The sequence below is a fragment of the Bubalus kerabau genome, chromosome 15, assembly GCF_029407905.1.
Source record: "Bubalus kerabau isolate K-KA32 ecotype Philippines breed swamp buffalo chromosome 15, PCC_UOA_SB_1v2, whole genome shotgun sequence".
Taxonomy (NCBI): Eukaryota; Metazoa; Chordata; class Mammalia; order Artiodactyla; family Bovidae; genus Bubalus; species Bubalus kerabau.
Window position 1 is genome coordinate 40,458,013 of NC_073638.1, and position 11,405 is coordinate 40,469,417.

General features: G+C 51.1%; 1 protein-coding gene across 6 annotated transcripts in view; it reads right to left on the reverse strand.

Annotated features, from left to right (window-relative positions):
• MICAL2 (microtubule associated monooxygenase, calponin and LIM domain containing 2) overlaps positions 1-11,405 on the reverse strand; it is a 244,115-nt gene that overhangs the window by 94,719 nt on the left and 137,991 nt on the right. For 2 of the 6 annotated variants that reach the window (XM_055548613.1, XM_055548614.1), the window contains exons 21-25: positions 11,256-11,381; positions 7,838-7,900; positions 2,854-2,961; positions 1,677-1,863; positions 61-149 (exon numbers count right to left, since the gene is read on the reverse strand). In XM_055548613.1, the coding sequence (XP_055404588.1) occupies positions 61-149; positions 1,677-1,863; positions 2,854-2,961; positions 7,838-7,900; positions 11,256-11,381 (573 nt within the window). The remainder of the gene's footprint in view (positions 1-60; positions 150-1,676; positions 1,864-2,853; positions 2,962-7,837; positions 7,901-11,255; positions 11,382-11,405) is intronic. The other 4 variants (XM_055548615.1, XM_055548618.1, XM_055548616.1 and 1 more) reach the window with 4 other exon arrangements.

The window sequence follows — 11,405 nt, forward strand, 5'->3', positions numbered from 1 at the left end:
ACAACCTCCTCCTACCAGGGAACTTTCCCATTTCACCACCACTTTCAAGATAAAACTTACCTCTTTTTGTTGCTTCAACTCTGCCCGTCTCTTCCGTTGCTGGCTGTTGGTCTTACAGTGAATGAAATGAGGCTTGCAGAAAAACTTGCCTGTAAAAAGAAACACACAGACACTCAGAGGGTTTTCTCCTGTAAACCAGAGCCACAGCAGAGCCTGAGCCAAGTGCTTGCCACCATCTAGGTCAGAGAAACACCACTAAGGGAAACAAGCCCAGGAAGGCGCAAACATGGGAAACGGCTTCCGTCACCTGCCTTAAAGAAGAGGCGCTGAGAGGAGGCCACCAGCCGCAGCAACGGTGGTGGGGGACGGGGGGAATGCTCCCAGGAATGGGGCAGAAACCCTCAGATAATCCCTGAGGCCAAGTGTCTTCCCAAGGCCAGTTGCCAGGCAGCAAAATGGACAGCCTGGAATAGCAACTCTGTTTGCAGTTCCTCTTGCTTCTGGGACCCCTGGGGGTGGGAACAGCACTGAACAGATGGTTGCAGAAAAACCCAGTGAGCCACACACTGGGCCACAGGCCACTGCCCAGGATACTGGGTGCCTTCCAGAAAACCCTGCTTTGCTCCCCTGTTACCGCAGTGATAACAGCGATGGGAATAATGATACAATAGCGAAGTCTTGAGTAGGACTCAATATACCAGGCACTATCTTAAATCCTTCCCCTGAGGTAAATCAGTGATCACCTTATGAGCAAAGTACTGTTATCCTCATTTTATAAATAAGGAAACTGAGGGACCCAGAGGTCAGGTAAGAGGTTATTTGTATGTGGCATACATAAGCCATATGCTGGAAGTGGCATACTCTGGATGTAAGCCCAGGCAGTTAGTTTTAGGGTATGGAATCACAGGCTTTGTCATTATATGATAGCACAAACATCAAGTGCTGAAGGTTAGAAATTAATCACTCATTCCAATGAAAGTGACTCCTTCAGTGATGACTCCGGTAGGCCACTCAGCAGAGGGCATGTTACAGTTATGGTCATTCCTACAATACATGCTTCATTCATAATAACATGAATATGACATCATTTATGGACCCCTCCCTGCTTTTCATTGGGAAAGACCCTGATGCTGGGAAAGATGGAGGGCAGGAGGAGAAGGAGGCCGCAGAGGATGAGATGGTTGGATGGCATCACTAACTCAATGGACATGAGTTTGAGCAAGCTCTGGGAGATGGTGAAGGACAGGGAGACCTGGTGTGCTGCAGTCCATGGGGTCGCAGAGAGTTGGACGTGACTGAGCAACCGAATAACAACAAATTGAACCCCTATCACATGTCAGGTGTGGTGCCAAGCATGTGACATAAGTTACCAGGTTTGATTTTCTTGACCACACAGGGGCAACTGAAGGTGGTGAGACTGAGTGAGAAAATGTCCATAAAGCACGTGGGGCCTGGTAGGTGCTCCCTACGCATGTGCAGCCCCCATGCTCACAGCTCCCCTTTCCTCAGGACCCCTGCCCACCACAGGCAGCCTCTCCCCTTAGCAGGGGATCCCTGCTCCCTGAACTGCTTTTCTGATGACACCAATACTCCCTGGGAAGTGCAGGCTGTCCCAGAGCCTCGAGAGTCAGAAGCCCAGGCCAGAGACAAGTGCTGCCCTGGCCCCTGGGGGTTACCTTCGTCAACATCGAAGGCGTAGGCGGCCAGGCGCAAGGTGGTGGCGCAGACGCTGCAGCGGAAACACTCGCGGTGGAAGAAATGGCCCTCCGCGCTCAGCCGCTCCATGACGTACACGCGCTTCTTGCAGAAGTAACAGGTGTCGCTGCCACCCACGTTCAGGGGAAACGTCTTCCGAACGGACTCCTGGCAGGCACAGGGCAGCGGAAGAGAAGAACAGCGTGTTAGGGTGTACACCGCGTCTTCAAACGCAAGGCTGGGCATGTAGAGATGCCAGCCTGCCTTGTGGGGCCTCACAGGCTATGTGCTGCTTTTGTCGCTGGGGGCACCGCTGCAAAGAGTGAGGGTGGGAAGGTAGGCAGACCCCAGCCCTGCCAGGGCAGCACTGACTGTACTCCCAGGCAGACTGCTGGACACTCTGGTTTCATAGTGGGAGTGACAGTTCCTTGTCTGACAGAGCAGGTGTCCCTCACAAACATGCCTGCCCAGGGATGCCATCTCCAGGAATCTGAGTCAGGGGTTAAGTGTTGCCTGGGTCTAGAGCGAGGTCACTGAAAGAATGTCTTAGCCATCCTTGTCCCCTTGCAGTGACACAGGTCAGGCAGGGAAGGCTCATGGCATGAAAACTGTTCAAGAGAACTGCAGGAAAGGGGCATCAGGCTGCCAATCAACTTCTTCAATGCAAAAGGGGAGGGCGAGGCCCAGGGCAGGAGGGGCACCCCTGGGTGATTCCAGGGTAATGTGCCAAAAGGACACCGAAAGAGCCCAAACTGTGGTGGTGACAGTGAGCAGAGTCATCCAGAGAAGGAGGCAATTCAGAGGAAAGGGATGTTTCCCCCATTACTTCTTAATCCAATCTATACTAGATGCTAAACATTGGTAGTGAGGGCTGCCCATCTCTGTAGATGGCCTCCCCTGACCTTCTCCCTGAGTTCTCCAGAGCCCCAGCTAGCAGGGAAGATGCTCTGCTTTCTGAAATGACCCACAAGGGGGCCGACTGAGGTTCGTCTACAAGGAAACACAGCCCCCCCACTAACCTCTGCTCTGACCTGGCCTGTTCTCAGCCCCTTGTCCCATGAGAAGGGGGCCAGGCCATCCTCTCGGCAACCCAGGCACCCTCCCTGGGAGGCCAGAGCCGGTGTCTGTGGGTGAAGGCGGAAGGGTGTGCATCCTTACCAGGTCTGGAGAGGTGGCCTGAGTCTTAGGTCTGTGATCATTCAAGTACAGATTGACCAGAACTTCAGCTGCAGCCCCTATTCCGCTGGATACTTTCCCTACTGTCAGCTACCCAAGAGCAGAGATAAAGGAGACAGAGACAAAGGGAGAGGCCATTAGCACCAAGAAGGAAAACACGAACGAGCTGGAGGTGGGAGAGGGCTCCACACGCACATGCAAACAGCACCCAGCGTCCCAGGAGAGGCCTCACTAGCCTGCGGCCGGCAGCAGGCACTCTGCAGATGGAGGAGAGAGAGATCAGCAGGGTGGCTCACAACTACATGCGGTCTTCAGGAGCTCAGCTTGCTCAGTTCACAGATAGGGAGAATGAATCCTAGAGACCTTAGGGATCTATCCAAGGCCACTTAGAAATCAGTGCAAGATCCAGGACTCTGCTAAGGTCTTCTGAGCCCCAGCTGGGGGACCTTCACACTAAGAAAACAAGCCAGCTGCACTGAAGCTGACCTTCCCAAGACTCCCCTCTCTAGAGGGCCTGGACTGGCCACATGGGGAGACCTGTTCCCCATTTCCCCAGATCAGAAGGGTTAGGACCGAGCTCTACCACTAATGGTTCTAAGATAGGACACAAAGCCCTCAACTTCTGAGCTCAGTGTCCTCATTTAGTGAAATGGGAATAAATGGTGCCTACCTCGTAGAGCTGTGGCAAGAATGAGAGAGCATGTGTGTGAATGCCTGGCACTTAGCAGGGCTGGGCCAAGATGAACTTGACTCCTCCCTCCCTCCTCCCTCTGAATTTGGCAGCCCCAGCCTCCCTTGCAGCCCCTGTGTCCCCTAGGGAGCTGTGGCTATGCCTGACCTCAGTTCTATCAGGTCAGGACGCAGACTACCTTGCCAATAAAGAGTGGCCGAAATGGGAATGGATGGTGGTCCCCACTGGGCAGGTGCAGGGAGCTCCAGGTGGCAGTGCCCAGGGCCCCAGAGCTGGTGCCAGGCAAGTCAGTTCCACATTGGTCCCAGAGACCACAGCCTGATGGGTTGCGGCACCTGTGCTCCCGAAGGCATGATGGTCCGTGCCTACCCATGAATGCTTGGATCCCTACTGGTGTGTCATGGAGCTGGGGAAGGGGTGAGAGCTGACAATCCACACAGACGTGGTACAATCACATGTACACCCCCAGGCAAATCCCAGCTTATTCTTTCCCCACCAGCTTTGAAAGGCCAGCCCGGGAATATTGCTATCTCCTCTGCAGGGAGGCAAACATGCATGATATGAGGCTGTATCTGTAAACACGGTTCCTGATCCTAAGGCCTTGGAGGGAGGGAGGCTCCAGATGCTCCCCAGCCTCTGAATCCAGCTTCTGGGAGATGTGGCCACAGACTGCAGCAATGTAGGCTGCTGGCCCTCACTCACAGGTTGATAGCCATCTTCACGGCAAGTAACAGTGACTTGAGTGGGAACAAAGGAAGGCCCTCAATCTAAACCCAATACCGCTCTTGGAAGGCCACACTGAATTCACGGTGAAAGCCCCAAAAATACAGCAGAAGTTCAGGGGCAACAAAGCAAATGGCAGCAGGTGCCCACAGGTCCTGCCTCCTGGAAGCAGGGCCCACCCTCAGAACCTGAGGCCAACTCATTGGGCACCAACAAACTCACAGGTGCAAAAAGAGGATGAAGAGGGAAGGGCTGCCAAGCAGGCTGGGGCGAAAGACATGACCCAGCGGATGTCTGCCCGCTTCTCATTAAGGAAGCCCTAACACCAGCAGCTACTTGGATCAGTCATGCCAGACCATGTGTGGGGCTCTCTGGGGAACTACGGAAGATGTGGCCGGGGGCCTTCTGGGATGTCTGATCCCAGACAGATGGGACCCCCTCAGACTTCACAAAGCTCGCTCATTCTTAGTCGCAGCAGCTGCCAGGCCGCTTAACCTCCCCACTCTCAAAACTGGCCCCGTCTGGAAGAGATTAGGATTCTGCTTCTGAGCATACACGCTGCCATTTTCAAGATTTCACAAATGCCAAGAAACTTGGCTCCTGCTCCTGAGAGGTTCAGGTGCAGTGGCTCTGGACAATAAGCCATTATTTGCCTGATGTTCCACCCCCTGCTGGGGCCTCCAACACAGGCCTCCTCGGATAGGAGCTGAGAATACCAAGTACTTCCTGGGTTTACAGCAAAATAAAGACAGAAGAGGTCAGATTTACCTCTGCCCATACTCCCCTTGCGTGACTGTCTCTCCTGACCCCATGTGTGAACTGGCTCTGAGGCGCTCTCCCAGGAAGGCACCGTGTGATGCCAGATGCCCACGCACAATCACTGCCTCCCCTGAGTGAGCAGAGAGTGAGACTCTACTTTCTGGGGCTTTAAATACAAGTCCCTAATGAGACCTTATTAACTGCTTAGCTAATAAGCACTTTGCGCTGCTGAGCTTCCATGCAATCCTGACTTAGGAATAATTATAGAAGCAAGCAGAGGGCCCTGGGGTGGCTGGGGGTGCTGCCAAAACATGTCTGTGCAGTCGTGGGCCTGCTCGGTTGTTCTATCAGCACAAGGGATCCAGGATGAAGATCAAGCCCTGTTGTTCCTTTCACTGTGGGCCCTTAGTCATAAAAGACTCCTTTCTCCCAGTTGCATCCACATGCCCACCTATGACAGCCGTTTTCCTAGGAATAATGAAATGAAGGCACCCTCAAGGAAAGCAACATTGGTGATCCTATATGCCCTTCCCAAGTGTATCATGGAAACCATGCCAGGAACACCGAGAACAAGAGGTAGCCAGGACTTGCTGGAAGGACACCGGAGGCCAGGTGATGGAGAACTTGTCTCAGGGATGACAGGAGGCCTCCCCAAAGACCAGCGTGAAGGAGAACGCTGCCCGGGAGTCTCAGGTTATCTCCCATTTCCTGACGGTACGATGTCTTCCTGGCTCCAAGACAGTGCAGACCTGACCACCTGGACTCATGCTAACTCACTACTCCTCAGATGGTCAGCGGCGAATGACTAGGTTTTGGTTTTTCTTTTCAAATCTCTAATCCATGGTGGCTTGATATTTCCGGATACAATGAAAATGAATTACTAGAAATAAGATCACACACTTGGATGTGTAGCTATGTTGAACTGCTCTACGTGTGTCTAATGCTTCCTCTTATTTGCTGTGCTCCTTGGATCACAGACTAGTTCCTGCCGATGGAACACACTTTAAGTAGCACTGTTCTAACCAATCTGGAAATGAATGGGTCCTGAGCATCCTGAGGAAGAAAAGAAACTCCACTCATGGAGAAACCTCCAGAAAACTCATTATGGTTTGACCTCAGAGTAAGAACCAGAAGCCAGAGGTTCTCAACGACGAAATTACCGCACTGAAAGGCAGAAGCACTTAGGCTCCTGGGGAGCTGGTCAAGAGGCAAGCTTACAATTTGGCTGGGAATACATTTTCCAAATCCAAAGCTGGGCAATCAGATGACCTAGTCAGAAACGAACATGTCACAGTCACTGGTTTTTTAAGAAATGGTAATTTTGGAGGGCCATGGGACTGCTTTTGCACCCTTTATGTATCTTTCAATATTTCTGTAATTTTTTAAGAACTGGGATATTTTTCACTAACAGGAACTGATCTGTGATCCAAGGAACACAGTAAGTGAGAGCATTAGACACTTATAGAGCAGTTCAACATAGCCACACATCCAAGTGTGTGATCATATTTCTAGTAATTCATTTTCACTGTATCCAGAAGAATCAGGCCACCATGGATTAGAGATTTAAAAAGAAAAACCAAAATACTATTTGGGGTATTTTTTTTCCTCTTGGAAATTCTAGGTTTTTCCAGCTAATTAATTAGAACAAGCTGGAATGGTTGGACAATTCAGGTGGGCCATCATCTAACTTTACATTAGGTTAACGTCACATACATCATTTCCCTTCTGTGAGCCTCAGCTTCCTCATCTATAAAATGGGGAGACCACTGCCATCCTCAAAGGGCTGTGAAAGAGTCATCAGAGAGTCTGGGGTGCACCTCACAGGGTGCTGGGTTCCCAAGAATTGCCTGGCAGATGGTTAATGAGTCCAAAGCACCGCCACTGATGCAGCTTTAATTTTCCCTGTTCTGGAACTTCTCTTCTCCTCTCCTGGGTGGCCTTCACACAAAGGAACTTGCAGTTGCTGTGTTCCCTCCTCTGCATGAGTAAGACTAATACAGCCCAGCCAGATGAATGCACTGGCTTCTCCCTCTTCTTCTCGAGTCAACTGAGATTCAAACATGATGACGGTAATGGTCGTCACAAGCACCACCACCAAGCATGTCCCTGTCTGGATGTTGGAACGTTTCTTACCCTGCTCCGAGCTGGGAGATGGGTCATCTCCACTCTGGTTTGCACTCCCTGATGTCATAACCCTATCTTTCTCATCTCTACACTCCTGGCACATGACAGATGCTCTGAAGGAAGGAGGAAGCAGGCGCTTGGGTCTGTTTGTGTCCAGACAACGGTAATATCCCCCTTGGGCCTGGAACTCAGCCAAGAATACCAGGTGCCCAGGCTGTACTTCTCCACCTGAACTGCCGTGAGGATCAGGAAACCCACATGGGTCAGGCAGGGCTAGAGAATAGAGTTTCCAGGGCCTCGGAGCTGAAAGCTTGAGGGAAGGGGAGGTTTCGACATATAGGGCCAAGGGAAGTCTCCTGGGCAAATAGGAATATACTCTTCCCTGAGGAGTCCCTGGATGAGGAAAATGAGCCGACAGACTGGTGTGCCTGAGGCCTCAGCCATATACTCAGGGCAAGGATTGAAACTGCCTTATTTGAGGGGCTCCGGAAATGATACCTTCAGAGTTGAGATGCAGGCAGGCCTTAGGGGCTGTGACCTCCAAGTGGGCACCAGTGTCCCCTGGTGCCAGGCGCTGAGCTGCACTGAACCCTCACAGCCTCGCGAGGTGGGTCTGATAATCCCCCTTCGCAGATGGGGCCACTGAGGTTCAGGGAGGTTCTAACTCACCTGAGGCCGCAATGTTCTTAAGTGGCTGGGTTGGAAATGGGAACCTGAAGGTGACTTCTTTGCCTTTAGAAAGAGAGGAATCAACATGTATTTTAGGTAAGTGAGCTTTCGCCCAGAATTCTTCTCCACTGGGGAAATAGCACAGTTACTGGATATTTGAGAGACTGGATATGTGCTAAGTCTTTGCATTATTCCAATCACCTTCAGGAGTAGCTGCTGCCACCCCATTCTGAAGATTAGGAAACTCAGGTGCTGAGAGGTCTACTAATTCATCCAAAGCCACACTGCGAGTAAGCAAGTCATCTGGGAGCTGAACCCACAGGTGACTCCAAGCCTCATCCTGCTCACAACACCTGCCTCCCTGCAAATTAAAATCTCCCAGGCTGGGATGTACACAGGTTACTTCCAAAGGACTGCCTAGCTCTATCCCCAGAACAGAGAGAACAATGAGGTTGGAGCCAGCCTTGAACTCTACCCTTGTTATCAGATGAAACACTGGCAGATCGCCCAGCTAAGACTCACCCAGCTTCTCTCTAATATGCAAATCTCTAGAGTAAACCCTGCAAATCCAGTTTTAAAACAAACAACCCCCTGGGGTAGAGAAAGCTCCTTTTGCAATGCACATTGCTCTTCTGACTCAGGAGGACTAAACTACAGTCCCCAGCCCCCAGGCCCTCCCTCTGGCTCAGCCGTGTAAATATTGCTGCCATCTTGATCTTGCAAGAGCTCACCAGCCTTGGTAAGTGGCTAGCAGCCATGTAAAAGGTAGCAGCCTCCTGCATTGAAGAAAGAAGTTAACTAAGGGTTGATGGGGGCTAACGGTGCTGCAGGAGGACTGGTTTGATGGTATGAATGATCAGACTGGGCATGATCCCATGGCTCACAGTCTTAAAAAAATAACTTAAAAGATAAGACCCTGGTAAGAATTTGGTCCCTAAATGAGGGGACCTCAAGGTATCTTGTGACTGTTCAGGCCAAAAGCCTCGCTGCATCACACTGAAATTTAAGGCGACATGTCAACCGAGAGGTCAGGCAAGTGTAGTCTGAAGGCAGAACCCTGGCTACATTTCTTGGACTCGGTGACCCAAGTTTGCATTCCTGTAACAAGTGTTCCTTGTGACAAGTTTGACTAGGTCTAAGAGGAGATGATTATCCCTGGATCCTCAGAATTAAGGGGTAGGGCTCTAGGGCAGGAACCGAAACACTCTGCCTGCCAGGAGGTTGCCAAGAACCAAGCACCAGTTTCCAAGAGCGTTTTCCTTTCTCTGGCTCCCCCAAATTGAGCCACACACAGTCTCTGGGCATCAGAGCAGCCCCAGAATCTGCTGGGGAGATGCGTGAAGGCCCCAGGGGTATGAATGAATGATGGGGTATTCTCACGGTAAGAAGTGTCTTTGCCAGACCCCAGTGGCCCTGCGTGTACCTGGGCAGGCTGCCTCTTGCCATCACCTAGAGAACTAATACCTACTGGAAACCAAGTCAGGGAACTTTGGAAGTGTGGTCACTTTTCTTGTTCTACCTCTGCTCTCAAATCTGAGAGGACAGTGACCAAGCCAGGCCTTCCCTAAGGACAAAAGAAAGGGCAAGCTCAGGGCTAGCAGGAAAGGGTCTGGGCCAGACAGAAGCACAGTGGGGGCCCAGCTGCCCAGCTAGGAGCACCAGTCATTGCCTGCCTGTGCCTAGGTGCCCTCGCCCCTCCCATCATCCTGGCCAGGGCACCAGTGACCTTTTCCATAGCAGGAAGTACCCGCCAGGGAAAGTTCTTCTCCCAAAGGCTACTCAGAAGCCTTGGTGATGGTGACGACCAGTATGCCAGTCTCTAACCACAGAGGTCACTATCACATGAGCCAAGAGTCACTCTCTTGTTGATGAGAAAATGGAGACTCCTTAAGGTCAGGAGATTTAAGGTCAAACTGCTGACCAAAGCTGACTTGGAACAAGTCGCTGAGCATCTCAGCCACAGCTGTGTTTAGTAGAGCTGAAGATGAGAAGTGTTTCTGTTTCCCCACATCACTCCCAGCTTCCCCTCCAGGGAGGCTTCGTACCTACACTGGGGACCATGGAGTGGGTGGGACTGCTAAGGTTCCTTGCTTTTTCCTTGGAGACCCTGCCTGCACTCCTCTCCCCATAGTGACGGAGGTCAGTGGGGGTGGGACTCCCAGGAGGCAGCTCCTAACTTCCCACTGATGCAACAGCCCAGGGAACACCCCGGTGGATTTCTGGTTTGTGCTTCAGTCTAACAGACTGGAAACAAATGAGCGGTGACTCTGCCATGGGCACACTCAGCACCACACATGGAGATGAGCCCTAGTGGGGGCAGACAGAACAGAGGTGCTCAGGGGAGCTCAGTCCTCCAGAAAGAGGCTCCAACTTACTGTCATGAGTGATAGCTGAACAAGTGCACTTCACTCCATTTTTAGACGCACCCATTACAGGGGCTGAGCTTCTCCAGAGGCTGCCCCTCTCCCACCCCAGCCTGGTGGTGTTCTTGGCATATGAGGCACCAGGCAGACAAGTGAAAAACATGACAAGTGCTCTGGAACCCAAACTTAATAACGTTATCTACTCAACCGTCATGGGCTCCCACAGCTCCACCCTCTGCACCACTGCCTGTGCCATTCTCTAGAAGTCAGAGCAGACCCTGCAGTGGCCCTTTCTCAGAGGACGGGATGAATCCCTTTAACACAGAGAAAGCGGACTGACCTTCACTTTTACTGTCCGCACGCCTATAAATACTTTTATCCCGAAATCAAGTTGCACCAGAATGGTCTTTCCATTCATGCAAGTCCTATCTGCCTTCCTTACCACATGCCAGATCCTTTTGAAAATGCCCTTCCCCTACACTTCTTTCTAGCAAAATCCCTCCATATAATCTTCAACACTTGGCTCCCATATTACCTCCTCTGTGAAGCCTTCCTAGGCTTCACCGTTCTGGGTTCCTAGAATCTTCCTTTTAAACCTCTCACATAATTCATCAATAGTATTGTCTGAGGTTCACCATGTGAGACTGTCTTGTTAGGTAAAAAATAGCCAAATATTGGCAATATCCTGTGGTAAAATGTGATACATTTCTATGCTGATATGCTGTTTGTCATCTACACCGTAGTAAGAGAACTGTACCTCCCTCCTCCTCGTTTTCTCAGCGTCTGGCATGATGGTTAGCATACAGTGGGTGCTCAGAAAGTGCTTGCTAGACAGGTAAGCACCATTTGATAAGGTTTTGTGTGCTGTCTGTTCCGTTTAGTTTCTTGCTCCAACACAAAACCAAAACCAAACTCAGGATTGTTGTAAAGGACCTTATAAATTTTCATCCCAGCCAAGCCAAGCTTCAGATGGTTGTCTGAGCAGGCTGAGCGGAGCAGGAGAATATCTAAGAACATGCAAGGAGTAGGGGAAGCCAATTGTTTGGGATAACTACCTTTCTGGCAGGAGAAACAGAGTCAACAGTTGATGGAGAGGAAGTAGCAGCTGAATCAGGAGATGGAAGGCAGGAGGGAGAAGACGGAGGATGAGTATGAGACAGGCTTTTAGAGAGGAGTTTATTCTGCACAGAATAGAAACAGAGGAA